Source organism: Pavona decussata, unplaced genomic scaffold (assembly GCF_977016875.1).
Source record: "Pavona decussata unplaced genomic scaffold, jaPavDecu1.1 SCAFFOLD_143, whole genome shotgun sequence".
NCBI classification, from domain to species: Eukaryota; Metazoa; Cnidaria; class Anthozoa; order Scleractinia; family Agariciidae; genus Pavona; species Pavona decussata.
The window spans coordinates 962,965-990,899 of NW_028145556.1; the positions used below are offsets into that span (position 1 = coordinate 962,965).

General features: G+C 39.9%; 1 protein-coding gene, 1 long non-coding RNA gene, 1 other non-coding gene and 1 pseudogene across 5 annotated transcripts; 1 reads left to right on the forward strand and 3 right to left on the reverse strand.

Annotated features, from left to right (window-relative positions):
- Window positions 1–1,254: 1,254 nt before the first annotated feature.
- LOC146466488 (uncharacterized) lies at window positions 1,255–4,594 on the reverse strand (annotated as a pseudogene). The gene is made up of 3 exons (XR_014867956.1): window positions 4,373–4,594; window positions 2,922–3,678; window positions 1,255–1,463 (listed from the first exon to the last, which is right to left on the reverse strand). The product of XR_014867956.1 is annotated as an uncharacterized LOC146466488 (transcript).
- Window positions 4,595–8,286: 3,692 nt separating this feature from the next.
- LOC146466489 (alkaline phosphatase-like) lies at window positions 8,287–26,534 on the reverse strand. 2 transcript variants are annotated; one of them, XM_085127300.1, is made up of 8 exons: window positions 26,371–26,534; window positions 21,203–21,532; window positions 20,028–20,273; window positions 17,082–17,318; window positions 16,399–16,539; window positions 15,741–15,848; window positions 14,321–14,602; window positions 8,287–9,168 (listed from the first exon to the last, which is right to left on the reverse strand). In XM_085127300.1, exons 1-8 carry the CDS (start codon window positions 26,429–26,431, stop codon window positions 8,942–8,944), a joined length of 1,632 nt encoding a protein of 543 aa, XP_084983426.1. In that variant the 5' UTR covers window positions 26,432–26,534; the 3' UTR covers window positions 8,287–8,941. The 2 variants fall into 2 exon arrangements, with proteins under 2 accessions (XP_084983426.1, XP_084983425.1); XM_085127299.1 differs by lacking the exon at window positions 26,371–26,534 and adding an exon at window positions 23,551–23,704.
- On the reverse strand, window positions 13,894–13,966 carry Trnas-uga (transfer RNA serine (anticodon UGA)). Its single transcript has one exon. It is a non-coding gene; the product is annotated as a tRNA-Ser (tRNA).
- Window positions 23,569–26,360, forward strand: LOC146466491 (uncharacterized). Its single transcript, XR_014867996.1, has 3 exons — window positions 23,569–23,701; window positions 23,736–25,134; window positions 25,181–26,360. It is a non-coding gene; the product is annotated as an uncharacterized LOC146466491 (long non-coding RNA).
- Window positions 26,535–27,935: the final 1,401 nt, after the last annotated feature.

The following is a 27,935-nucleotide window of genomic DNA, read 5'->3' on the forward strand; positions in this document are numbered from 1 at the left end:
TAATTGAATTTATCTTACATTTACTTTACTAATTCAATTTACTTTGGTAAACACCAATGCGTGATATTATTAATATTCACTGATTATTGGTGATTTCGGAATTTGTAAAACGCAACCCTAACTATTTAGCGAATTAAAAACAGAATAGGAAAGTTTGACCGGTCTCCAATTTTTATTTCAGCGAGCATTTTACCATAGTCATAGGGGAGAACTTCACCCCCACAGATTTCCCTTTGATGCGGTTTCATTGGCAATCTGACACCTGAGCGAACTCAAGAAATGGACATCGAGACGCTTACTGCTCCTTACTAGATATGGTTTTATAAGCAAAAATCTCACAACGCAAACGAGAAAAATCGGTTCCCAGACCGGACTTTACCTTATTGTAATTAAGGATTAAAAGAAATTTGTTTTCATTACGCTTTTTTGGTATATGTAAAATTAGTCTGTTTATTGTCACGGTAACGCAACAACGGTTGTTTATTTAGCCGTTGTCGGAATTTTAAACGAATTATGGTGACTTCAAAACGGTCGTGTAAAGTGCTTAATTCAAAACCCAGGCTGATTTTAATACATTATCAAGAACAACGTTACATTACTGAAAAGGCAAAGTTTAAGAAAAATCGGCGTTATACCACATAGCGAAAACTATCTTTAAAATTTATCCGTTTTTGCGGGATTTTTCCTGTTTAGAAAAGGGACATTTTCCTAAGCTCTGTTTGCTTTTATTCATAATGGTTAAGTCTAGTTCAAACTTTGCTATAAACGTGCGGTGCTTCCGCTGTCAATACCGAGTATAAAAATACCATGGATCTTCTTTCCTTCGAGATGAAGAGTCAGTTCAGAATATTAATTTCACACTGCCGTGCGGGTACTTTCGGGATCCTCGCGGGTCAAATTTGTTTATCTCAGTTTTCTAGAACGATAAGCGCTCCTAGAGAAAACTGAAGGCGGCAAATTTGTTCTCTACTTAAAGGCTTTTTGTAGCCAGAAAATGAGCGAAATTGATTTCTCGAGTTCTGCCACCAAATGCTTGATATTTTCTGACCGCCGCTCTTAATTACTAGGATTTTTATGATTAGAAGTTCGGAGGTTAATTGTAAATTTGTGATTTGTAATTTGGTCGTTACATTGATTGGCTACGGCTGGCCGCCCAATCATTGTTTAGGTAATCTAGGAATCCAGAAGTTTTTACTGCCATTTTATAATAATAATAATAATAATAATGACGATGATGATGATGTGCAGTAAAACTATCTGTATGCACGGTATCAGAAAGCAACACAGGGCGCGTAGCGTAACCTGTGGGCAAAGCGAAACTTAAAATAGCACGTGAATAAATCAATAAAATATATATACATATATAAAAGTCATAGTCTAGATGTCTGAAAGTCTAAAACTCATACAAGTAGCTATTCATGGCTGGTCTATCAATCTTGGTATAATATAACATTATCATGTTACTACAGGGTGTTTCAAAAGTTCGTTCCGATTTAAAGTTGTTTATTTCTTAAACAAATCAATTGTTTGTTAGAACTTTTTCAATAAATTGAGGTAGATAATTTATTAAAATGGGTGGTAATAGCAATTTTATTGTCAACTTGATGCCTTTGTTTTGATTTTCGCGCCAAATGTACACACTTGCGTTTTCCCGCCATTTTTTCGCGCCTTTGATGCATGTTGTCCTTTCTCGAATTTGTTGTTATTCTCTGATTTTTTTCCTGGATTTTCTGTTTTCTCTGTTACGAAAATGAAGTCAGACATTGTTTATGCTAGAGCTCAAGCAGCCATATTACGATCATCTGGTCATTCAGTCAAAGAAATCGCTAAATTTTTTAACAAGACTGAACGTTGGGTGAACAAGTGGTCGAAAAGAGAGTGCTTCGAAGACAAACCAAAACGCGGGCGACCGTCTGTTTTGACGAATTGTGCTCGAAAATCAATCGAGAAAGCAAAGTACAAACGGAACAATTCAACAAGGAAGATTGCCAAGAATCTTCAGCAGAAAAATATCCAAGTTTGGAGCATAACGGTGTGGAGATACATGACTAGGAAAGGATGGAAGGCTTTCAAGCGAAAGAAAATACCTCTCAGTGTTGAGCGAAAAGCAAAGAAAAGCCCGTTTGAGATTTGCCAAGAAATACGCGAAGCTGACAGCAGGGGATTGGGACAATTTTTTATTCACAGATGAGTGTCCTAAATATCTTTTCCAGTACCCAAATCCAAAAAACGATATTGTTTGGGGCTGGCAGGAATGTGATGTTCCTCCAGCTTTCCAAGTGAAGCAAAGTGCAAAGGTGATGGTGTGGGGTGGCATGCCGGGTCGTGGGCTCACAAAGTTACACATGCTACCCACAGGCCAAACCGTAACTTCTGAATACTACATCAACCAAATCCTTGAGAAAGAAGTCAAACCGTTAACATCAAGGCGTCAGGTTACAGGTGGCCCGATAGAGAGGAAGCTGTTTAGCTCAAAGAAAGAGATGACATTCGTTGAGGATGGAGCACCGGCTCACACTTCAAAGGCAACTCAGAGATGGTGTCAAAAGAATCTGCCAAACTTTATAGCCAAGGATGGCTGGCCAGCGAACTCTCCTGATCTCAATCCCATTGAGAACATGTGGAGTATCATTGACGAGACAACGTACAAAGATCCAGCCCCCAAAACGATGAAAGGGCTGAAGAGGCGACTACGCTTTGCATGAAAAATGTGACTCTTGACACGCTAAAGGAACTCGCACATTCTATGCCTAGGCGATTAGAAAATGTCATTAAAAATAAAGGTGGGCATTCTGGTTACTAATAATTTGAATGATAGAATGAAAATAAGCAAAAAATAATATACCTAATTTTTAAAGAGGTAGTTTAAATAAATAATGAAACGTTAGAAGAAAACAAATCGGAACGAACTTTTGAAACACACTGTACTTTGAAAGTTCTCGCAATGTTCAGCGTCGCCGATAAAACCGCCTTCTGCATTCTCTCTAAGACTTGAGTAGTCTTTCGCCCAACCAGTGATCGCACACTAATTTCTGTCTCTTTCGACCAGCCGCCTAGCACATCCATGATAATATTATACTGGTGCACCTCATATCCTTTATATTGCTCCTTCAGTTCCCACCTCAAGGGACCATACTTCATGGTTTTCTCCTCGCTCTTCTTCTCTCGATTACTAATCCATGAGCAGCTCATCACTATGGTCATGACTTTCTTGCTCTCATGATTCACAACCCTCGCATCGACCCGGTTGGCTCACACCTCCTGGCGATCTGCATACACAAGTACATCCCACCACGCTTCTACTTGTTCTGACTTGTACACCGGCTTTGGCATCACTGGCGAGTACCATGGTGGTACTTCCTCAAGAAGATCTTGGCCACGTAGGAGCTCGTAGAACAGGACTTTTAAAGCCATGTTATGTCTGAGCAAATACTTGTTCTGAGCTAGTGCAGAACACCCGGCTAGAATGTGCGGGACACATTCTTGGGCATGACGACATAGCCTACACTTCACATCCCCGGGTCAACTCGTGTGTGTCTTCTTACTAGAGTATAGCTTTGTGGGCAAAAGTTGCTCGTGCAGTTCAAATACACCGGCAATAGTGTGCGAGGGGCATGATCTCCATTTATTCAGCCAACTGAAACACTCATTCTTGCACAGCTGTAAATCAGACTTCCTCTCAGTTATTATTGTTATTATTATTATTTTTTAAATATTTTTTTTAAAAATAATAAATTCTTTATTAAATTATTCCACACAAATTGCTATTTACAAGTTAAAAGTATATAAAAAAGAGCTATTAAAAATCTATTCACATTTCATTTCGATTAAAAAAAAAGATAATATTTTCAAGCAATTATGTTTTTGTAAAGAAAAAGAAAAAAAAAACAAATGTCACGAAGTTTCAAAAAAAATTAAATTCGGCATTTTAAAATCAGTTTCACTTGATAAAAAGAAAAGAAAAAAAAATAAACAAAATACGCATCTCTCAAATGGCCCCTTCTGCAGTTTCAATGTCAATGTCCGCGTTCTTGATGTCACGTTGAATTCTTCGTAATGTCCTAGAACCTCTAAGACAGACGAGTGCAGATCTTAACAGTGCGAATGAAATTCGGCTTCTGATCCATGACATGGTTTTGGCATATTGCTCCCCTTTCTTGATAGCAATCAGCTCCGTTAATTGACTATGGTAACTCAAGCATTCATTGCCCATTCCGCCGGTTGTAGTGAAGACCAAAGGTGTAAATGTTCCATGCTCAATGTCGAGAACTCTCCTTGAGTACAGACGCTTTTTCTCACTCTTATGCGTACGATAGATCTGTTGCGGCTCCAGGTCCTTATACGATTCAGCATTGGGGTGGCAAACCCTTACATCAAAGAATGCCGATCGTCGCTGCTCCCAGAACCCACGTGCATGGATATCCAATCTCGCATCTTGTGCTTTGTTGGATCCTCTTCTTAACTGTTCTCCAGAGATGTCTAGGAGAACTGGCTCAGTCTCAACGTCACTGCAAACTGTACTCAGGAGTTCAGCCTCCAAATCTCTGAGCTCATTGTGACGCTGAATGACGAAACCTCCTAGTTTACAGATCATTGAGTGTCAACTGTAAAAACTTCCCCACAGACACATGTGGAAGGGATGTCACTATTGGCCAGTCATAGCGTAATTTAACAGCGTCGCGGAACTGCCTTTCATTGAGGTTAAAACCCAGATCTTTAAGAGGGAGGACTGTAAGCCACGCCGATGATCCTTTTTCCGCCGCCAGATTCAGTGCTCGCTTAGTCTTACATGGTGCCATCTCCTAAATACGCTCTGTTCTGTCTACGAGTTCCTTTGATCTTTCCCTATGCCATCACAGCTTTCATGTTCTTTTTATTATTATTATTAGTATCATCATCATCATCATTATTATTATTATTATTATTATTATTATTATTATTATTATTATTATTATTATCCGGATTGAAAAACATCTCACCTTTCTTGAATGAAAAATGACAGCTGTGAGGAATTGAATTATTGTCAATTCCAAGCCACGTCAATTTTTGTACAGATTTTCAATTCGAGAAGGACAAATGAGGCTTCAATATGCTAGACGTGAAAACTGCAAAGGACCGCGAACGATAATGCTGTCAGTTGACGTAGGATCTACAAGAGACCTAATCAGCCAAAAATAAACTGTAACACAAACTGCAAGGCTGATACTACGTGAAAGAGTTGACTTTGCGAGACAACAACCCGACAGAAACCGACAAAACAGGGCTGCAACCGTGGACAGCTGTTTCGTTCTTATTGGAACTCGTCAGCACGGTGTAGCAGTTCTATATGAAGCCAGCTCAAATAAAATGCAACAAAACCCATGTCCTATCAAGCCTCATACTTTGAACCTGCCCGCCCCCCGAATCACGCGTTGCCACATCACGTGCCTCAGGGAGAAAGCAGACAAAGCATCGAATTCCTGTCTCGCAAAGTCAACTGAATGTAGATGGACAAAACCATCTAACATTGAAACGCATGGACAAAACCATGCTTAAAAGGCACAGTATATCGGATCTGTAAAGACCTACGGCCCCAAAAAATAAAGTAGACGTGAAAACTGCAAAGGACCGCGAACGATAATGCTGTCAGTTGACGTAGTTTAACAGTTTAACAGTTGAGCAGCTTTGCATTTTTGCCAAGTAAGTAACTTTAAGTTTCAAAACATTTGCCACTATTACCCATCACAGCTTTCATGTTCTTTTTCTATAAATGGTCACATGAAAATGTAATTGATCAGTTTTTGGCCGGTGTCTCCGTTGAGGTATGCGTTAAAAAATACATCCTAATTTCACTATCTAGGTTAATATTCCCCCCTGTTCGTAAAGAGTAGGGGACGTAGTTCCCAGTGTTGTGGTCTGGTCTTTGTGTGTGTTGGTCTGGGGAGGGTGGGGTGAGATCAGATATGGACTGAGGCGGCAGCCAGAGGCGCCTTGTATATGCTGACGTCCGATCTCACCCTCTGGATATGATTGGTTATTGATTGCAAAGTCACACGTATGTTGTGACTGATCTAATAAAGACTTCAAATTATGTTAATCTAAGCATTTTGAAATTTCCAGACATTGTTGAACTTCATACTTGTCTGTTTCTCTTTGTGATTCCAAACCCTCAAATTTTAAAATACCTTTATTATCAGAACAATATAGCTAAATCACTCGTAAATTCTCTTCTGCACAGCTCTACATCTGCACAGCTGTACATCCCTATCTCTCAAAAACGTTACAAAGAAAGCATCACCCCTCCATCACCCTTAAACCCTACTTTCCTGACCCCTCCTCCCACAGCAGGCGGAACCCGATCACAACAAGCCCCTAAGCGCAAAAGGCGTCGGATTCAGTATGTAAATTATTTGGCTGATCATAAAGTTCATGGCAAACAGCTGAGGAAACGTCGGCATGAGAAATTTAAACCTTACAAGTACTCCATGGGCAAAGAAGATGAAGATTAATCAATTTCCATCCGCTTGAAATCGCTGTGTATTTGACTTTTTTTTGTCGTTGTTTTTAAAACGGTGACAAAAAAGGTATCTCTTGTCTGGTTCTATTGCTAGCAACTATAAGTCGCGTGTTTCAATTGATCCTTGTTAAGTTATATAAAATTGTTTATATACTAATACGTCAAGATACTCCCTTGGGGTTTTTCCAGCAGAGCTGAACTAATTTGTATGCAACTTTGGGCTTGCGAACTCGCATAATTAACTGACTAACGGTGGGTAAAACGCTAAGACTTTAATAGTTTTTCATTTCCTCGAGATAGATAGGAGAAAACGGTTCTGTAATTGTCAAACAAACTTGAAATGTAGAGTTTTCAGCGCCACTGTGTGTATATGTGTGTGTGTTTTGTTTTTTAACGGTGATGATCGATAATCGTCACAAATAACCTGAAATTTTCCCAGCAAACGGATTGCAAGAGTGACGCAATCAAGAGAAAGCGCGCTTTTATTCAAACTGACAATACAAATCTTAAGATCCAATCAGTGTGGGTATAGAGCGGGCAAGCGTAGGCTAGCTTATTGTTTTTATTGTACAGTACTAGAGTGACGCTCATTAGTAATCCTAGGCACTTATTAATATGCAGGAAGTCAAAAATTAGTATGGAGGAAGACACTGACTAGGCACTTAATTAGTTTTTGAGGAAGGCATTTTTTTCCCTAGGTTATAACAATAGATGACGTCATGGACTCGACCCTTACGCATATCAATGAGTTACCTATACCTATATCTATATACCTATACACTAACGGGGTTAATTTTGCTGAACATATACTACTTCTGTCCCACTACCATTGGACCGTTACTTTTGGAACGATTTCCCCCTTTCTATCCGCTCTAGGCCTACCAGGAAATTTTTCAAGAATTTTGTCTACAAATATTATCTATCACAGCATTAAAAGTTAGACTAGTCAATTCACCTAAGTTACTTTATCTGCCATGCTTTGACATATATATTATTTGTAGTTGTGTATGTGTATAATAACTAGTCATATATTCTATGTATATTGTCATTATTCTTAATATCCACTAAATAAAATTGAAGATTATCAGGGCAAGGTATTAGTCAATAAAGAAATTGAAAAATTGTCGAATACTTGTGAATTGTTCGTGGCTTGTCTGACGCGGCGTTTCGTCTCGGCCAAGAGACTCTTCAGAGACCTTCAGAATTTATAGGCAAACTCGTTGAGCATCACGCACAAAGTCCTGTTCGCAAATTCAAGATGTTAGCAGTCTGGCCCTCTATTGCAGAAGGATTCCCAACCGCACGTCAGGCACGAGTTGAAATTTATACAATAAAGAAATTGTAAAATTTTCAAATACTTGTGAAATGTCGTGGCTAGGTATTAGTCCTTCTATTATTTGCTCTTTCCCTCTTATTTACTAAGGGCCGTCATCCACTGCGTGGTAATGTTTGCTTGTGAGCTGATTAGTTCTGGCCAAAGTCTTAAGTTTTGTTTTATTTATTTCTCAATTAGATTCAGTGTTCTTGTAAGTGTTACGTCTAACAAAGTCCTTGTTATCGTTGTTGGAAAACGGACAAACAAAAGACAACGAAACGCACCAATCCTTTTTACAGTCTTCACAGCCAATAACGTCACGGCTTAACTATCAAACGACCAATAACATTTCAACTTCGTTGACCAATCAGGTCAACACCCAGAGCCGCTACTCACCCAGATGATCATAATTTACATACTCATGATATGAACGCCTGGGTTCAAACCATTTAAAAAATAGAACAACTCTGATAAGTAAACTTAAATCGAATAATCTTTATTAGCATCCGGATCCGGCAACATTGAACCTGGTACTATTCGATTCTGATACAGTAGCTTGCTTCTTTGTCACTGTCATTAGCTCAGCCTAGTTGGTCAGTGGGGTCGTGTATGCTACAAAATGATAAAATATACTAAAAATACATAGTTTTACGAAGATGAGCTAACTACGTTCGTTTAATAAAATGCTATTAAGCTATATAAAAACTCAAACTTGGTATTATTACAATTGACTATCAAAATGTTTTGCTAAAGGAAAGTTAATAATGCTCTCACAGACTGAAACAGAACCAGAGTTTACCTGAAGTTTATTAGTATACATTTAATAGTCACCAATAAGAGTGATAAAACTGGAAAAAGAAAACTGCTCAATTATTGTAGAGAACCGGCTGTTCTTGGTTTTGTTTTGTTACTACCCAGACAACTCAGTTTGCTGCAGGTAATTTGTATTTGTTACCAGAAATACCGTAAGTCTTATGTAGTCTGAATTACCAGTTGCCAATGATAAACACTTTACAGACAGACACACATTACAGTACTTCAAATCTCAGAAAATACGATGCTAAAAAAAATAGAGCTACGTTACTAAATTAGTTCTGAAGTTCTAATATCTCTAAACATGAAGTACAGGGCTAAAACAACCACAAAGCTGCGGTCAGTAATAACGCATAGAGCGAGGGAACAGTCAGCACGTTAGTTCCACTCTTGCTATGGGGCTTGCCTCCTCTGGTCACGTGTTTCTCACATGATTTCTGCTTGCTCTCACTCAAGCACAAGGCGTAATCCATCACGTGAAACACATACTGCTGCTCCACCACACCATGAAACAAATAGGCTCCAGGACCGTCCGCGAATACCCCTGTGGAAGATTCAAGAAAGTTTAATGTACAATAAATGTACTTTACATTTGAGTACAAGTACGACTTTCAGGTTTAAGACAGGTTACGCCTCCAGAGCTCTCGCTCTTCCTTGTTGTTTACCAGTAGATAAGAAAAGTCCAATCTCGTACCCAGAGTCCTCAGGCTCTTTGGCCAGGGTTGGTCACCAGGAGAGACTCTGGGGAACTGTGGAAGTTTACTACCGTAGGATTTCTGCGTTAAAACAATGCAAGCCGTTACGGAGCAGCCAATCAAAAAAAATTAAATAAAATTCCAGTTCCCCAGAGTCTCTCCTGACGACCAACCGCTGGCCAAAGAGCTTGAGGACTCTCAGTACGAAATTGAGGAAAGTCTAGACACAAGGTTGTTCATGAAAAGTCGCATTGGTAGTTAAATCTAAAGGTCCAAGAAACTAAGGGAGTCCACATGCCATGAATTATATCACTGATGATTCGTTAAGTTATTTTACATCAATTATAGGCAACAAGAATTAATGGAACCCAAGTGTATATGTTTGATAACCTTCAGTTCAAACTTTGATGAAAGTGTTCACGTCAGGGAGTCAAACGCGACTTAGGCCTAGGGCAAACGTCGAATCTACGTCGCGTCGAATTTATTAAAAATAGGTCCGACAAAGAGTCGACTTAATTCCAGTGTGGTAGCAAACGTCGAACCTGCGTAGACCCTAATTCGCAAGTTGCACTTCATTAAAACAAGGGAATAAGCACGTGTCCCCGTGATTTTCACTCGATGTGCGGCTATAGTTATTGCTAGGTCTTGCTAGCGAAATGCCGAAATACAGTGCTCGTCGGGCCTTTCTTTAGCAATAGGGAGCTTAAGCAACGACGACGGCAACGGCAACGAAAACGTCACCTGAAAATATATCTTTGTTTCATTTGTGCTACTTCGCAATTATCAGTTAACTCGCTCAACTTTTACAAAAATGGCGAACTATCCACGAGCCAAATTGTTAGGAGTGGCGTACAAGTTAAGAAAACTTCACCGTCATGCGTTCACGTTCTCCACAAAACCTTAAATGTGGTCATTTCACGTTGTTGTTGCGGAGGACGGCAAAGAAATGTACCAAAATGTAAAACGCACGTGCAGAGCAATTTTTTGGCTCATTTGTTTTGCGGCGTTGTCGTTGCCGTCGCCGTCGTCATTAAATGCGAAAAATAGAAAGTGAAGACTCAAACACTGAGCATTTATTGCAAATAGGCAATCGATTCGCATTTCAATCATTTATATTTTGTGTTCATGAAACACGAAAAACAAATTCCCATTACGCTGTGCGACGTCAGCAATATCCGACGACGGCGGGTGTCTATAACGGCGGGCGGAAGTAAAAAAAGTAAGGGTAGGCCCATCAAAAAGTGCACTTTTGGTTAGGTCGATAATTTCTAAAAAAAATGTGTCCCAACCAAGTTTTTTTTGGACGCTCTTTCGAATGGCAACATTCGTGATTGAAAATGGCGACCTACCAAAATCGTCACTTTGCTTCCCCGTCCATATAGGGGTGAGTATTTGACTTTGCTTTCGTCAGAGTCAAGTAAACACATTGAAAATGGAATCAGCACACAAGAAAACCTCCGGATAACTTCCGGACAGCCGTCGTGAAAAGTTTCCCGCCGTAGCGGGGTTGTTTACGACGTCAAAATGCCGAGTTTGCAGTCGCGTCTAAAACGTGAGTAAAATAATCCCATTTTAGGTCTTATTCGGCGAAATTCTTTGATACTTTCGATAGTTAAAGGTTTTTCAATTTTAGTGGATCGTTTTATTTGAGTATTTCATGAAGAGAAAAAGATTTTTAAAGGATTAATCTCCGTTTCATTTTGTCGATGTTGGCGGGCTGTCGATGACCACATGGAAAGCCGCTGTGGCTCTGTCACGAAGCCGCCAATTGCAAACCACAACCAGTAAGTTTTCTTTTTTTCTTGATGTACTGTTAGGAATATGTATTAAAGTCAATCATTAAATACCCTGTTTGAATTCTGTTGTGTTGTAGCTAAATTAGACGAGTCGTCCTTCATCGAAATAACGAGTCAACATTCAACATTAATCTCGGCTCAGTTTGTTGACAACACAAAATCGAGCTTGTTTTGATCCAGATCCATCCGACAGTTTTGAATTAACAAGGAAAAAGGCGAAGGAATCATCGCAGAACCAAGTTTTGGTCTATGCAACATTTAATGAAGAAGATACAATATTTCAACTATATTCCATTAAGTCATAATCATGTCGTGGCACGACGTGATTATGGCTCTGGAATGGTGCGATGATTTAACGAATTGTTATATTTACAAGTTTGTTTTAAATCTGGTTTGGAATTGTCTGTATGCATATTTACATGTTGTCTTGTTACCTGCATTGAAAATATGTAATTTTAAATGGCAGAATCTTTATGGAATGGGTAGAAGAAAAAGAAAAATCTGGATTTTTCGACTTATTTTAATCGTACAAGAGAAGAAATCCGCCCTCTGAAATTTCTCCGTCGTCGAAGCTTTCAAGGAGAGGGTCACGAGCCAATCTAAACGAAGCTTTAACTACAATAAAAATTATTGAACCCTTTCTTCAACTCGTAGCCGTCCTCCGGTCGGTTTCTTAAGGTTTACTTTTCACGCCTTACGACGGCGGGCTCTCCCCAGTTTTCCACGGTCACAGCTGCCGTCGCAGACACCCGCCGTCGTCGGATCTTAAGCTCCCTAATGACTTTCGATAGCTCGCCATATCTGGTCGCGAAATTGTCTTTTTACAGCGCATGCTCGTCAGGAGGGGAAATAGTGTCTGGCAGATGGGGGAGTCGGTATTTTTGTGACGTTTGCGCAGTCCATCACATTTGAATCAATTATTTTTAACTCGTGAATGCGCGTAGCGCAATGAACGAGTTATAGCGATAGGTGACTTTTGACTTGGTCGGTCGGTCGGTTTTGTCGTTAACTTTCGGGCGTGCGCAGTGAATGAGTTTTAAATTCAATTAGTGGAAAAAAACACACGAACATTTATTGTTCACGGCGCATCAGGAAATTCTTATTCAATATGTAGAGAATAATTTGACGATCATTCAGTGCAAGAATGGAGATTTTTCGTTCAATCTGAGCAAAGTTACAAGTTTTTTTTAGTTTTTCAGAAAGTCCGGGGTCGTAAACTCAATTAGTGAAAAAAAAACGTGAAAATTTTTTTTCACGACGCGTCAAAATTCTCTCATTCATTCTGTAGAGAATAATTTGACAATCATTTTAGTGTAAGAATTGAGATTTTTCGTTGAATCTGAGCAAAGTTATAGGTTTTTTCGTTTTTTTCTACAAAGTGCGGTTTCTTTTAAGAATTAAAAATAATGTAATTTAGAAATAATTTAATTAAAAAATAATTTAATTTGTCAGTTTTCACGCGAAAGTGGAACGTGCAATGTCACGCATCATTGACGTCGTAAACAAAATTATGCAAATGAACACTTTAAGATCTTGTCAGCTTTCATAGAGGTTTCAAAGGGAAAAAATGTTTCATTTTCGAAATTTACAACTGGTAATTTATGGGAAAGCAAAAGGACGCGGTCGATAAATAATTCTTATTTAGCAAGAGCTTGTCATACTTCATTATTTTTACTTGACGATTGCGTGGACTGAACTCCAAAGGAAAAATTTCACGCATTTATGTCGGGCATGAAATGTAATGCGATACTTTGTTGAACATATTTCCCTTTGTGAGATCGGCTTGCCCTACAGTAATTTTGTAATTTTAATTCCCAAAAAAACTTCACTTGCCGGGCAGGTGATGGTCAGAATCCAGTAGCCCGATCGCAAAATCCAGTAGCCCCGGACTATCGGGGACACGAATTTGCATGACGTAGCTGCACATGGCGTGCTTCTATGAACTTTGAAAAAAAAAAAGACACGTGATTTTTTTTTTAATCGGCGCATCAAAATAATCTTATTAAATCTGTAGAGAACAGTTTGACAATCATTTTTATAGTACAAGAATGGTTATTTTTCGTTACATAATCGGGCAAAGATATAATTTCTTTTAGCTTTCAAGGAAGTTTCCGTAGCCGTCTAAATTTCAATTACTATGTGTCATCTGCATTCACGAGTTGGCTCACAGGAGCCTTTGATTGTAATTTGCATGATTTATGAATTGAGTTCAGCGCGTGTTAAGAACGGCGTTTGCTGTAACGCCGAACCACTGTCGCATTATCCGACTTGGCAAGTCGAACTTATACTGGAGTCGAACCAATTAATTTGAGTCGAACTTAACTGCGGCAATAGTCGCACCATTCATGCGCCTATTTCAAAATTAATAGGTTCGACGAATTAAGTTCGACTAAGATTCGACGTTTGCCCCAGGCCTTACTGATAAAAGCAATATTAAGATACAAAGACAACAACTGAGAATTTATTACAGTCGTACGCGTAAGGTAGGGTGGGTTTTGCCAGTTCAACTTTGCAAAAGAAAAACAAACACGAGCAAAGAAACATCCAATATTGTTATATAGGTTAAAACTAAAAAAGAACAAAGAAACAAGCAAACGAACACTAAGACAAATTCTTAATAAAAAATAAATAAATGCTTTGTTTATAGTGGAAATGCACCAAAGCTAGTTTACAGGCATTCCACTCAGAAATAACAGGAAACAAATAATAATCAAATCAAACATAACATGTTAAAAATCCCAACTGGCAGGAGGCAAACCAGCTGGCTATTTACAAGCGTGGCCGAGGCGGGACTTGAACCCGGGACCTCCGGATTTCAAGTCCGGCGCCCTTACCACTGGGCCACGCCGCCTCCTTATCAGCCAATTATAAAATCCGCGATTGATATAAGCTCCTGTTCATTGACTTCCATTTTAATGAGCGGCTTTTTTGTAAACGCGAGCTCGTGTACATACTTCAAAACTGCGGAAGTAAACCCTTAACCATTTGAGCCTCAGTACTGACCAACATCGAACTTCTCATTATAATATGACTACTTGATGACACAGACGGGTCAGGAGAATCAAGAAAATGATCATCCAAAGTAAAATGTCTTGATGCTTAAACAAATTCTCCCAACTAGTATTGGTAAGAAATAAATGAACACTTCGGAGAATATGCATGTCGATATTGAGGTTAAAATGATAAAGTTAGCCAACACTCTTACCAACATCCTCAGATCCATGACTTTCATAATCAAGTAAAACAGTGGCCTGCTGTAAATAATCCTTGTCAGCGGTATCCACATTGCGCAAGTCCGGTCTAGACCCGTTCAGCCCGCCTGGTCCGTCCATATAGCCTAGAGTAGTGTATGTCCTGTTCTGGGTGTCCACAGCCAACTCATTTTCCACTTTCCTAATCAAACCAAACACAGGGTTCCCACGCTTGGGGTATCCACCGATTGTGAAGACATGAGAGTGGTCAGCGGTTACCGTTATCAGTGTTTCTTCTGTAGGACGAAGGAGATGCAAATGAATATATTTTTTTTCTAAATCGGTTGACTAAGTAGTTATTAAATTTGAAAATCATTAAAAGCATTTAGCGAAAATCGCTGAGAAAGTGCGAAAACTTAAACCTATGATGGATAGTACGCTCCCGAGGGAATTTTTTTGAAACCTGGAGTCTAAAATTCATATTCATTTTCAGACCAGGTTTCTACAATCCATAGCCGTTTCTGTAAAATCCATACCTGTTTTCAGACTTTCAGACCAAAATAATTAATATGCGTAACCTATGACGTCAGATTAAAACGGCTCAAAACCCATACCCTTTAGTACCATACATATATGTTCCTTATGTAGGGGAGTACCCTCTACCAGAAAATTACATATTTTGGTCTGATATGGGCTCAGCGTTTAAAGAACCGCACCACACATCCCCACCAAAAATTCCTAGGAGTAAACCCCTCCCATGAGTACGCTAAAATGATCAGAGTACGTAGCTCTTTTTTTACCTCTGATTTCGTAGGACCTGCATTGATTGTACATTTTACGCGTTTGCTAATTCTATAGTTTACTGAAGGATCAACTTCATCTCCTTTTCATTTGTCTTATTCTATCCACATTTGCATATGTTGTAGAAGTTTGGGTTCTGCGTATTATGATAAGTATTTAAGCCGTGGTGACAAGGTTTTGAAAAGAGCGTTTAAGCTTGGCTGCTGTTAAGATTTTTCTTTTCAGAACATCCTCGCTAAAAAGGATAAGAAATTGCGGGATAGGATCACTGATAAAAGTTGTGCTGCGGCCTTGGATGACTTTTTGTCACCCGAAATTTTTTTTGGTATCACATAGCTCTACTGTTTCAGGGGTTAGCTCCATTATTTACGGTGTTTGTCCATTGTTCTCTATTTTTTTTTTCAGCCAATCCTGTGTTTGAGCCGTTTTAAGAGCTGCGAACTTTTGCCGGCTTTGAGACGAAAGAAAGTGGAGGTTTGGAGCCATGCACATTAACCAATTTAGATAAATCCTTAAGTGTTCACTCTTAATTCATAATGTACCCAAATCTATCTCGGATAACTGGTAGGTGTGAACAGCTCCATGTTTGGCCGAAAACCATTAAAATGAATTCTCATGAGTCAAAATATTTACCTTTCTTTACCATTTCCAGCGAGCGGGCAACCGCTTTATTCATAGCAACTGCATCAGTTAAAGCTTTGACAGCCTTGCCATCATGGTGTCCATGGTCAATACGCCCCGCTGGAAATAAGAGGAAAAAGACAGAGATAGTGACTGTGAAAAGGGTGGGGTGGGGGGAGAGGGGAGGGGGGCATGAATTTGTAAATGAGGCATATCTCTATAATACTTCTGTTTTAAAATTTTGTCGGTATGTTGTTTCCTCTGTACGTGACGTTTCAACATTTTGTTTCTCAATAAATTTAATCTTCTCATTTGTTAATTCCAGCACATTTGCTTCGTCTCAACCAGCCAATCACAACCCAAGAACCCGAAAAACTGTTGGAGGGATTCCTTATTCTCTTAACTTAAACGACTTACAACAGTTGGCACCTTAAACCCGGTTCAGACGCCCAACCGACTACAGATTTTGACCCTCTTAATTGAAATCTGTCGAAAAATGTTTATACGCCATAACGAGCCCTTAATCATGGAGTCCTTACACCATACCACAACCAAACGTTTCAGTGCTACTTGGTACGGCTCATGAGAGCCTTCCGCGGGAACAATTTTTCACAAATAAAAGAAACTCGAACCATGGTAAGACTTTAGCGCGAAATACTGTAGCACAAACCTTCAACTAACAGAAAGTAACCCTTCGGGTTCTTTTGCAGTATTTCAATGGCTTTCTTAGTCATCTCTTCAATCGACGGTTCACCAGCCTTGTCAGCAGCGCGTTCCACTTCGTAGTGCATGTGAGAGTACTCAAAGAGTCCTACAAGAGAAAGAAAGGCCAGGTTTGGTGCATCAATTTCAAACTCGACTCAGAGACTGACAATAATTATCAACAGTAACAAACATACAGTTTACAACATTTCACAAGCGCGGGGCATAAGAATAGAACCGATGACCTTGCGCATGCTGATCAGTTGTTCTAACCGCTGAGCCACTAGACAACTCGAAGAGAGCTACGTCATTTGGTTGATTATATGTGACATGTATCCTGCATATTGTTAGGATCAGCCATGTTGAAAGCATCCTGTGCGGTGACAAAGTGATAAAGAGATATCTTTCTTTATTAATGTCAACAGTTGTTCTTGCTTCCCTGAGTAATTCCCTCCGCACCAGAGAAATCGCGGTTAGGATATTAAGATGGCAAATTGTCTCAATACTCTCCAATTTACACCAATAGTGCTCTCCTGTGGCATCTCAGAATTTGTTGTTCGCAAGGTTTGGCTTATTTAATTTGAATTCCAGTTTGCAAAACATGAAATCACCTAAAACTACCAAACCAAGGAAGGAAGTTTCTCGACATACCTAACACGTGATCGACCTTCTCCACTTCAATCTTGTTGAAATTAGTTTTGTTCCACACGTACTCTGAGTTAGAATGTTTGTCAAGCCATTCTTGAATCAAGTTCCTTCCATCCAGTCTCTCTCCTTTCTTATCCGGGTACTCAGGGTCCGTTTGATTTTTGTGCATGAATTTTCTGCGACCCCCCGCGAACACGACCTCCACGCCATCACCGTACGGGAAATCAACTAGCTGCAAAGCTGTAAAATACAAGGAAAGGAACAAATATCAAATAAGCCTGTTAGTTTACACTCATTTCTAGAAATGAAAATCTTGGTTTACGTTTAATGCTGTATCACTGTTAAAAAAGCTGTTTCCTGGGGCTTCCTGTATAGTAACAGAAATGCCTAATTTATATCTATGTACTTTGTGCAGACTTTTAGACAGTTAAGGGACGATATGAAGTGAATTTTATAACAATGAACAACCTGCATTGTACGCTGAGTACATAACTGCGACGGTCTTCCTTGTATTAAGAATTTCAGCTGAGTTAGAATCCATTTCTACCCTTATATGCAAACTGACACAGGGTACGTTCGATTGACCCTATTCCGGAATAGGAATTGCAATGATTACAATGTTTACTAGAAATCCTTCATAAGAGATTTTTGGAGTTACTGGAATGAAAAATGGATCTTAAATTATCGTCTATCACCGAACGTTTGTGAATACGTCTTCCCAAGTTTACCTAAAAAGAGAAATCTAACAGCTATTTCGCTTATTCTTATTCCGAAATACGGTGAATCGAACGCGACGTTATTCTTCACTCCAGGAGTCTGGTACGAGTGAGAGATTGTGGAATTGTTTGGGGGTCACACAGCTTTAACAAATCACAGTAACAATGGGCTGTGACGGAAACTGTCTTAGATGACAAGAATTTAAAAAGAACTACACAACTTCGAGAAAATGTCGTGCTCACAATTCTTCACTCGCACCAGGCTTCCAAAAGATTCTGAGGTGGGAACTGTTAATAGCTTCGTCTACTTTCCGTAATACAAATGTGCTTTTGGCTATGCAAAGTAATGCTTAAGATAGCTGACACATTCCTATTAATTAACGGTCCTTTCAGCAGCTAGTATGTCTGTCTGTCAGTCAGTTTATTTGTTTCTTGTCTTTTGTTTCTTTGTTTGTTCCTGTTTTCTTTCAGCAGAAGAGTTTTTACAATAACTGTCAATATTCCCGCGCGCTGAGTGGCTTGTAGCTATTGTCTATAAGAGTAAAGACAATAAAAATGGCGTCAGATGTAACGCGCACACTTTCTCAACGAAAAAAATAGCCAATTCCGCTCGTACTTTTTCCATGTTATTGTAAAAAACAAATCGACGGCACTTTTCTATGGTATTTGTTAATTTTACAATAACTATCAAAATTACCGCGCGCTGATTGGTTCGTAGTTATTGTCTATAAGAGTACAGACAATAAAAATGACGTTAGATGGAACGCGCGCGCTTTCTCAACGGAAATTAAAGCCAACTCCACTCGAACTTTTTTCATGTTATTGATTAAAAAAAAAAATTGAAGGCAGTTTTCTATGGTCTATACTCTATTATTAAAAACTGGATCATTGTATAATGCAATTCCAGGGTTTAAATTGGCTTAGCGGCCATGGTATATGAGCCATTATACCATGTCCGAGAAGTAGCGACCGTAAATTGTTTTCTGGTTGCTCATGAAAAAGAAATCAGCAAGGCCTACCAATATTACTTGATTGTTTTTAATAAAACAATTATTCCACTCACGCTCGTTGTATATGAGATGATTATAGCCAACTCGGCGCTGTGCACCTCGTTGGCTATCTATCATCTCATATCCAATGCACGCCCGTTGAATAATTGTTAAATAGAGCATAAAATGACACCACAAAATGTTCACAACTTGGCAGTGAAACCACACGCCTGCAGCCAGTGTTGAACATTTTATGACGTCATTTTATGGTCTATTTAACAATTAGACGGCGAGCTCGAGGTTTCTATCGGCTGATAGTTGGCGAGGGGCAAAGCCCCGAGCCAACCGGCTATCAAAGGTGATATAAACCGAGAGCGAGCCGTCTAATTGTTTTAGCATACCTCAGTTGATCGATCTATGAAGCAAAAAAATCTTTTTATTTCATAAATTTTGATATATTTGTGCAATGATGCATGCTAAATCGCGCGCGCTCTGACAAACTGCCGTCTATCGATCGATAGACGGCAGCTGTGTAGCCAATCAGATTGCGCGTTACGCGATAGTCGGTCACTGAGGTATGCTAAAAGAGTATAGACCATAAAGGACTGCTGTCGTTGTTTTAGATTGATAAATCAGAACAAGAAGAAGAAGAAATGAATTGTAGTAGACAGACATTTTTCCGGTTTTTCATCTTCCTAAGTTATGTATAAAACTCATTGTGACGTATTTTGTTTTCGTCTTCCACGTTGCAACGTTAGCTTATTTGCTTATACCTATTTTCCAGTTGTATTTCCAAATTTCCAATTGTAACGTTTTTGTTTATGTAACTTTAGCCTATGTTTTTCAGGTATCTATTGTAACTGTTTAAAATTGTAACGTATCTTGCCACAGGGTCAGTCTCAAACATACCCTGAAGAAGAAAGACCGTGCCTTTCGAAATATTGGAAAATATACTTCCCTGACCGTGAAATCAGCCTTGCTCTTTTTTTAGATTATTTGTAGAAATTATTTGTACAATCCGGTCATGGATTGTAAGAACCTAAAATAAACGCCCCATAATCAAATGCGTACATATACAATCAGTGATAAGGGTTCCTACTTGTAGGGCGAGATGAACTTGAATTGTAGTGAAGTATAACTAGAGTCAGTGCATATAGAAGAAAAGATTCTTGCAGAATCTTTTCTTATATATGATCTTTCATTCTCAGTAAGTATACATGTTTCATATAGGTCAGTATACTTACCAGCATCTTTGCACTTGGATGCATCATCTTTTGCTTTGCTTGTTTTATCAGCGTCACTCTCCCAGTCGCGGTCGGCCAAGTGCGCGTATGCGCTCGCGGGAGTCGCGTGGGTGACGCGCGTGGTGGTTACGATTCCTGTTGACATCCCAGCTTTCTCAGCGAGCGCGAGGATGGACACGACCTTACTTTGTTCCGTTAAGGAAGCGCAGTATTTCCTTTGAACAGATTGGTCGACACCAAGGACCCCTTGAGAATTATAAAACAGGAGGAAAATGAATGGAATTCCTTTTTCATCTTAGCAAATGCTATTTTACATTCTCTATGAAACAGCTCTGACGGGACATTTAATAAGGCTTACAATCGCGAAAGGAAGTGATATACTTTAAATGTCGAGGGAGGTGTAAGGGATGGCTTTGTTATATATATATATGGTGGCTGCCCTGCAAAGCTAATGACTTTGTTCATTGAAAGACAAAATTTTAACGCGCGCAAAAATAATGATTTGGCGGCGGACAGCAAATACGAAGCCCGCCTCCTATATGGCATTCTCCTTGCGGCTCCAACGTCACTGAACAGTTTGCTTTCGTTGAAACAATACTTCCAGCTACGCTCCACCGTGGTCAAGGGTCTGCGCATGCGTCCCATTAGAACCATTAGGTGAATCTAATCTTCATTACAGTCTGAACGCCGTCAAAAGGAGAGCATGCGCGATGGCTCCAATTCCAGTCGCCAGCCGTGAAAATTTAATTCCCAAAAAAATCAAAACAAACCATTGCGACGATGCGGTGTCACGAAAAACGTTCAAGTGAGCGACAGAAAACAAAAAGAAATAAGAAAATTCCTTTAAAGATAATGTCTCGAAGGTTGTAAGTTTTCAGTTTTAAGTCTGTGATTCAAGGCAGAAGTAAGTGGAGACTGGCCGGCGCTGTGTATCTTTGTTTACTATTTCAATGTGTTACATTCAGATATGCGATTCACCAAATGGTTCTAATCTGACGCATTTTAACGCGGTGTACCCATACAACTTGCGGTTTTTTAATCAACTGCTGATCAAAATATCGTTGGAGCTGGGAACGAGGATGCGTATGCTTCATGAAAAACGCTTGGGACAAGCTAATATTGAGCCTGTAAACCGCGGGAAAGGGATATTTTGAACGATTTTTGGGAATCCTTACCTTCATTGGTTTTTATTCCGTTCAGGAATGCTGTCGCGGAGCTTGCAGAGTCTGTTCCCTGTAGGTTAACAGTGTAGGTTTTAGCCAAAGCTGACCATGGAAACACCTCCCAACTCAAAACGTTTTCCTCCCCTGTCTTTCCTTTCTGCTGTCCATCGAGAAACCGTGTGGCGGTGATAGTAGTGATACCCATTCCATCGCCCAGAAACAAAATCGCGCTCTTGGCGGTGTTGAGGTTTGGTTTAACCTTGAGATTGTCCTCAACAAGCTTGACACCTTCTTTATACCATGAATTGTCGTCTTGATTGCGAAAGATGTCGCCTTTCACACCTAAGAGATACCGGACAGAAAAAAAAAAATGAGTACACAGGGACACTGAAGTAGGAACGCGCGAGAGCGCGTGAAGAGCTCATCGGCTGACCCCCATCTGTGCGTTACCTTTTTGTCTCGCTATCAGGAGCGTCGACTATTGCGTTAGCTTGCGTTTTCTTTTCTCTGTGTTTGTCCTAGATAAAACGCGGAAAGCCCTTGAGCCACTCTTGTCTGAGTGAGGATCAAATCGACTGACTCTTAGACTGCGAGCAGTCTCTCTTTTGCTCGAAAATCCGCGGGAAGAACGCAAACAACTGAGCAAGTGCGAAATTCGAAGGACGAGCCGCGCGCGCGAGCGGGAATGCCGCGAGTAGCGTGGGCGTGCTTGTTTTTCCCCGTGGATTTTCGAAAAAAAGAGGGACTGCTCACTAACTCCAGAAAAATCAACGCCTGTGTAGCAATCAATGCCTCAGTGTATTCTCCCTCGAAAATTTGAAAACGTTTCTATAACAAACAATCAAATTCATAATAACAATACAAGGCACGCAAACTCCTTTCGTCCATCATTATGTAGAACAAATATTCGGCAATTCTCCGTCTTTTATCAAGGTCCCAAATTTTATTAACTGGCTCTTCATCTCTCGCGTCTTTTAAGAAAAAACTTAAAAGTTCTATTATCATCAACTACTTATGTTAAGAGTGTACAAATATGACTTGTCAGTACTTCATTTTACCGTATTGCCTAGGTTTAGTCACCATTTATTTCTCTGATTTCTCTGGGAGGGAACCTAAGTTTTACAAGCCCCACGGTTTTTGTTAGGTTCCCTCGCCACTTCTTTTCTATCTCTTGTACTTTAATCACTATAACTTTGTAATCATTTGTAACCATTGTAACATTGTAATTAATTTATCATTGTAACTTGTGTGTGGCAAATAAACTAAATAAAAGGTAATGTTTGCAGATTTCCTGATATGATGTCGTGCAGTTCCCCGGGGGAATGCAGTTCTATTCATTCTTACGTCCGTCCGTTTGTTCCCTGAGAGACGTGATACAGTAGTTGTGATTGCACAATATTCGCCTGAGGTCTGTAAATGGAATCACTGCGAAGATCGGTTTGCACGTTGGATGTCTCTGACGTTAGTTTAGGATTCACACACTTTTCAGAAAAGAAATTAATGGAAACTGAACATCGCTGTTACTGAGTTGTTTCATTGTTTATTTTATTTGTTCCTGTCTTTGTAATCCCAGCCTAAAATGTTACTTTTACGTCAGTGTGGATATTATGAACCCACCCGCAAAAACAATATCTCGCTCGCTCAATTTGCAAATTAAAGAGAACTTTAAAGAGAAGACTTGTACAAAAAAACTCATGAAAGGATAAAATACTGACTTACTTAAAGTGCTGAAGAAAAAAAAAACGCTTCACTTCAATGATGTAACTGGATAAGGGCAGAGATAAGGGACAAGGAGATAAGGGGTTAGTTTCTAAAGAGACTGTGGTGCTGCGTCGGAGAGGAGTGGAAACCAATGTTTGTTTTTACAACTGCAGCAACAACAACAAAGTTAATATGATGATTTGGCCGGCACCGTAAAGAGATGCGAGTGCTGACATTTCGAGTGTTGGCCCTTCGCTCTGACGAAGGGAACGTCCGCAGTCAGCAATCGAATCTTGACGACGATCTGGACCTTCAAGTTTCGACTTTACGGAAAACATGGAAATTTATTTTCTTGGAAAATCGATGAAATATTTGAATACCCAGTTCTATGAGCTTTAATTTGATATAGGGTTTTGGGTATCTGTGATTTAACCGAGAGGCGCTACATCCGTTAAACTGAAGCCACCCCTGAAGGTACACGGTAACATTAACGGTAGCCAAATTATGTTAATACCTCTGTTGATCAAAACCAAATAATGCAAATGGCCTTGCATGCTTGCCAGTATACAGGTTATACAGCGGCTTTACAGTAGCTATATGCGCTCACTGGAGCGACGACCCAGGTCCACAGAGATTAGCATATTATCTGATTATCTTACCTTTTATCGTTGAAAATCCCAAATGGTTTCGCTCAGTAATTACAGCGACAAGAGCAGTTAAAAACCTTATTGCTATATAGTTTTTCATTGAGAGTCTATGGACAACAACGTAACACGCTTCCAAACTTTTAACGCTTAATATCGGGCTGTTGTTGTCTCCCTGTTTATCTCTCCGATAAATTAAGCAAAAATCAATACGTGTTTTGAACGAGTGCAATAATTTGTATGCGAAAAACAAAGACTACGCCCGTGCTGATTGGGCGAGGGCCAATCATTGGGCAAGAAGAAGTAACATGAAATTACCGGAAATACATCAATATCAAACATTGCGGAAATGGAAAATGCTGGATCTCATAAGTCATGACTTGGTTACTGTATTGGAGACCACCCTCTGCTCGAAACGTCAGCTGTGGTCAATTTACCTTGTCAACTAAGCTCATTAAGGGCCTTTTTGCCAGGAGGGAAGGTAACCCTAGCACCAGGGTTACCCTACCAAGATCGTTAAAGATAGCCCGCCCTTACAAGCAAATTTTACAGGTAGGGTTACCCTCTCACTCAGGTCAACTATAACGTGACGCGATGGGGGAAAAATTGGAATCAAAATGGCGGACAAGAAGAAATGCTTGTCGGCAACCTCGGCTTGTAGACCGTTCACCAGAAACATTTTACGGTTTCTCAGTGGGTGAAGGAAGGTGAAAATATTGGTATTGAAAGCTAAGTCATACTCGTTCCGCCTTTTCAAGCTCTTTTCAACTTTTCAAAGGTTTGAGACAAGTAAAAAGTTGTCCCGAGTAGGCGAGTTATTCCTAGCAGAGCGTTTACAAGGCAGGTAGGATCAGGGACCCTGATGCTAGGATAACCGTACCTACCTTGTAAGTCTTGTAAACACGTCGCCCAAGAAAAGAAGAAATGTGCGAGTGCTTGGGTAATTCTCTTGCTAGGGTAACCCTAGCGCTCCTTCTTTGTAAACAGGCTCTAAAAGCAAGTTACATTCGTTTTCAATTTCCAACGAAGCAGCACCATCACAGTTTCTTTAGAAACTATGGAGTCGAGTCAAGTCGCACTGTTTAGAACTATTTACAAGAGAAGCAACGATGTATTATTAAAAGTCATGTATTATTATAAAAGCATGAAATATCAGTTAATTTGTGCAGGCTTTGGTCTTTGTCACGTTCAAGTATACAGAGGATCCAAGACCTTTATCCTTTATCCCCATTAATCCGTAAAGCCGACGACACATCTGGCGATGGTATACGCCGATCGCCGCGATCGGCGAAAATCACCAGGTGTACCCGGTGGGGCGATTGCGATTTTCGCCGATCACCGTATAAAATCGCCGATATCTGGCATGTCAGATATTGGCGATTAAATTCGCCAAGTGTGCCCGTTCCCGCGATTTTCTACGGTCATTACTGCGAATCGCCAGTAAAGTCAACCCATCAGGTTGGGCGATTTTATCACAAGAATTCTTAAAACTGCCAAATCGCCGCGATAGGCGAAAAAAATTGCCAAGCTGTGTCCGCATCAATCGGTGGCGAAAATCTTTGCTGGCGATCAAATTCGCCGCGATCGGCGTATAAAATTGTCTTTGTTGCGTATTCGCTGAAAACGAAAGCGCGCCGGATAAAAGCCTGTAAGTAACGCAATGACAGCACACATATTTGAGGCTTCTATCGGCTATCTGCTCCACTCACCATAAACAGAAGTCATGGAAGGCGTTCGCAAAAAGTGCGAATAAGAGTGTCATTAAATTTAGTTCATTTAGAATTCGGTCGCTGCGTATTATGATTATTCTATTGCGTGTAATTAGCATAGGGTGATAAAAATTTTGGGTGAATTCGTAAACTGTAATAAGCGTGCACGATCCGACAAACACATTTGATGAGCCTAAAATTCGTGAAAGGTTAGCGAAAGTTCGACTGTAAACTGATCTGTAACGTAGATGGGTATAATTAGTCACTGAAGCTCTTCCCGATATATACTCCACAGTTTTCTTCTGGCTCTTCATTCTCGATTTGTCGGATGTCCAAATCACTAGCCTGCGAACGCAGACGTACTGTAATAATAATATAATCGAATATTTATACTGGATAAACCTTCAGTACAGAGTACTGTTATCAACGGGGTCCTGTTGACTAAGAATTAAAAACTTACAAATAAGAATAACTAAAATATGTAAAAGCAAGACATGCACTAAGTTAGAATTACAGAAAAAATTTCCGGCCGGAAATACGTCTGCGTTCGCAGGCTACCAAATCATTTACGATGCCCTAAATACAAAGAACAATATATTCTTTGCTAAACTGGCACGCCATATAAATCAACAGTCCAATGATTGAATTCCCTTTGCGGGGTAATATCATCAGCGGTGAGTTCTTCGTCATATGCCCGGGTCCATCCGCCAACAGCCCGTCCCGTTTTCCCTAAAACTGCGGATAGATCCAAACTGCGAGCAAGCTCCCTAAAGAGCGTGTTCGCAGGTAAGGACACATCATGCAATATCGAAAATCCTTGCACCTTCAACAATATCCGTAAAATATCCGGAAAATATGGAAGGTAAACTGATCGCTCCCCGTTTTGATTTCGGTTCTTTCGAACTTGTCTTACGCTTTGCTGAATTCTCGCGCGTTGCGCCCGAACCCTTTTTAATTCTGCGAAGAAAACAAAAACGGAGATTCGTTTTCGTCTTCTTTATCTTGCTAGCACACAGTGCGGTGTCAATACTAACCTGAATACAAACAACATCTAACAACTCTATCAAGCACGGTTCTCATTGTGAGTCAATCACACTGTCCCCGTCTACTGATACATGCTACTTACCTGCTATAATGCAAAACAAGGCAAATAAACTGAGCTTTATAAGGCTGGCGGGAACAGCCATGATTACTTTGCGAAATTGATAAAGAAATGCTGAATAACTGTGCCTTAATGTGCAACAGAATTATGCAATAGATTCATCAATAGTAACATCACCTATAACATCACCTGTCACGCGTATTCTATAACAACAATGTAAACCAAAACCTGAATTACAAGAAGTTTCCTACTCCGACCTTTTCATGAGCCAAACCTAATACCTCAATTAAACACTTGAAAACTTCGGCGTGTGAATCAATGGAAAATGGCTCAGTTTGAATTTGGAACGGCTCAGCCGTTCTTCCCAGCTGGCTCAGCCGGGAATATCGGCTTTGGAACGGCTCGTATTCAGACGTCGAACTTTTTATAAGCCGAACCTAACCCATGAACTACTTAAAGTATTTCTCAATATAACAGCGCTAGCCATGCAGAAACCTAGCCCGCGTGACAGGGGGTAGAAAGAGGAAGGGAGAAGGGTGCTCGATCGCTGGTCTCAGTTAAAGTGACACTTTCATCTAATAGCCCATTTTACAGTTGTGTGCTTAGTGACCTGGTCTTGAATTGAAAGCGAGGCTGGGGCTGACCTTGTTTTGATACAGATCTCACTGCTTTTCATGTGTAAATGCAAATAGTTAGCATAAGAACAGTATAATCTACATATGAAAAGCAGTGAGGTTTGTATCAAAACAAGGGCACCCCCAGCCTCGCTTAGAATCCAAGACCAGGTCACTAAGCACACTACTGTAAAATGGGCTATCCATCTAATTGCTTTTTTGTCTGTTTGTACGTAGGCGGTATCCTGAAAATCCTACAATCTATACGTCTGGGTCTGGGAGCGGCAGAATTTTCCAACAACACGGTAACCGGAATGCACGGAAAATCTTGAAGTGAAATCATTTTACTCCGATCCGGGGCGACGAAACGTTGAATTTTTTTCTCTTCAAGTCAAATTTTTCGTTCATTAATTAGTCTAGTAGGATGATAGGGTTCTCATGCACCCCTGTGATATATTTTTCTAACTTACATTTTTGTAATCCTTAAGATGTCGATTTAACGAATTTGTATGTCCCCTTCTCTAAAGATAATCCCAAGGCCTCGTTTTGGCGGCCTTCTTGGCGGCCATCTTGGTGGCCATCTTTAATTTCTAATTTACAATTAAAATCTAATGCCATTTCGATATTGAATAAAGTGATGTAAAATCATAATTGTTGTAGTTTTTTAAGGACGCTTTGAGGTCATTTGTGGTCATTTTCCAAGTGCAAATTTGGAAGCAATTGGCTATCACCGAGGCTGTTACCAAAAGTTTACTAAAAACCAGGATCGCTTGAAGTGTTGCATGACACCTAATGATAGAGGCTAGACAATACGCTCTTCCCGTAAATCATCGTCATCTGCCATTAGGTTGTTTCCTCCAGAGTGCATTTTCTGTGAAAAGCTTGAACTGAAATTGTCTGGGAAAACAGAGCGATGCATCAAGTTTCCAATGTTCAAGACCGAGGATGGAGCTCTAAATAAATAATATAATATAA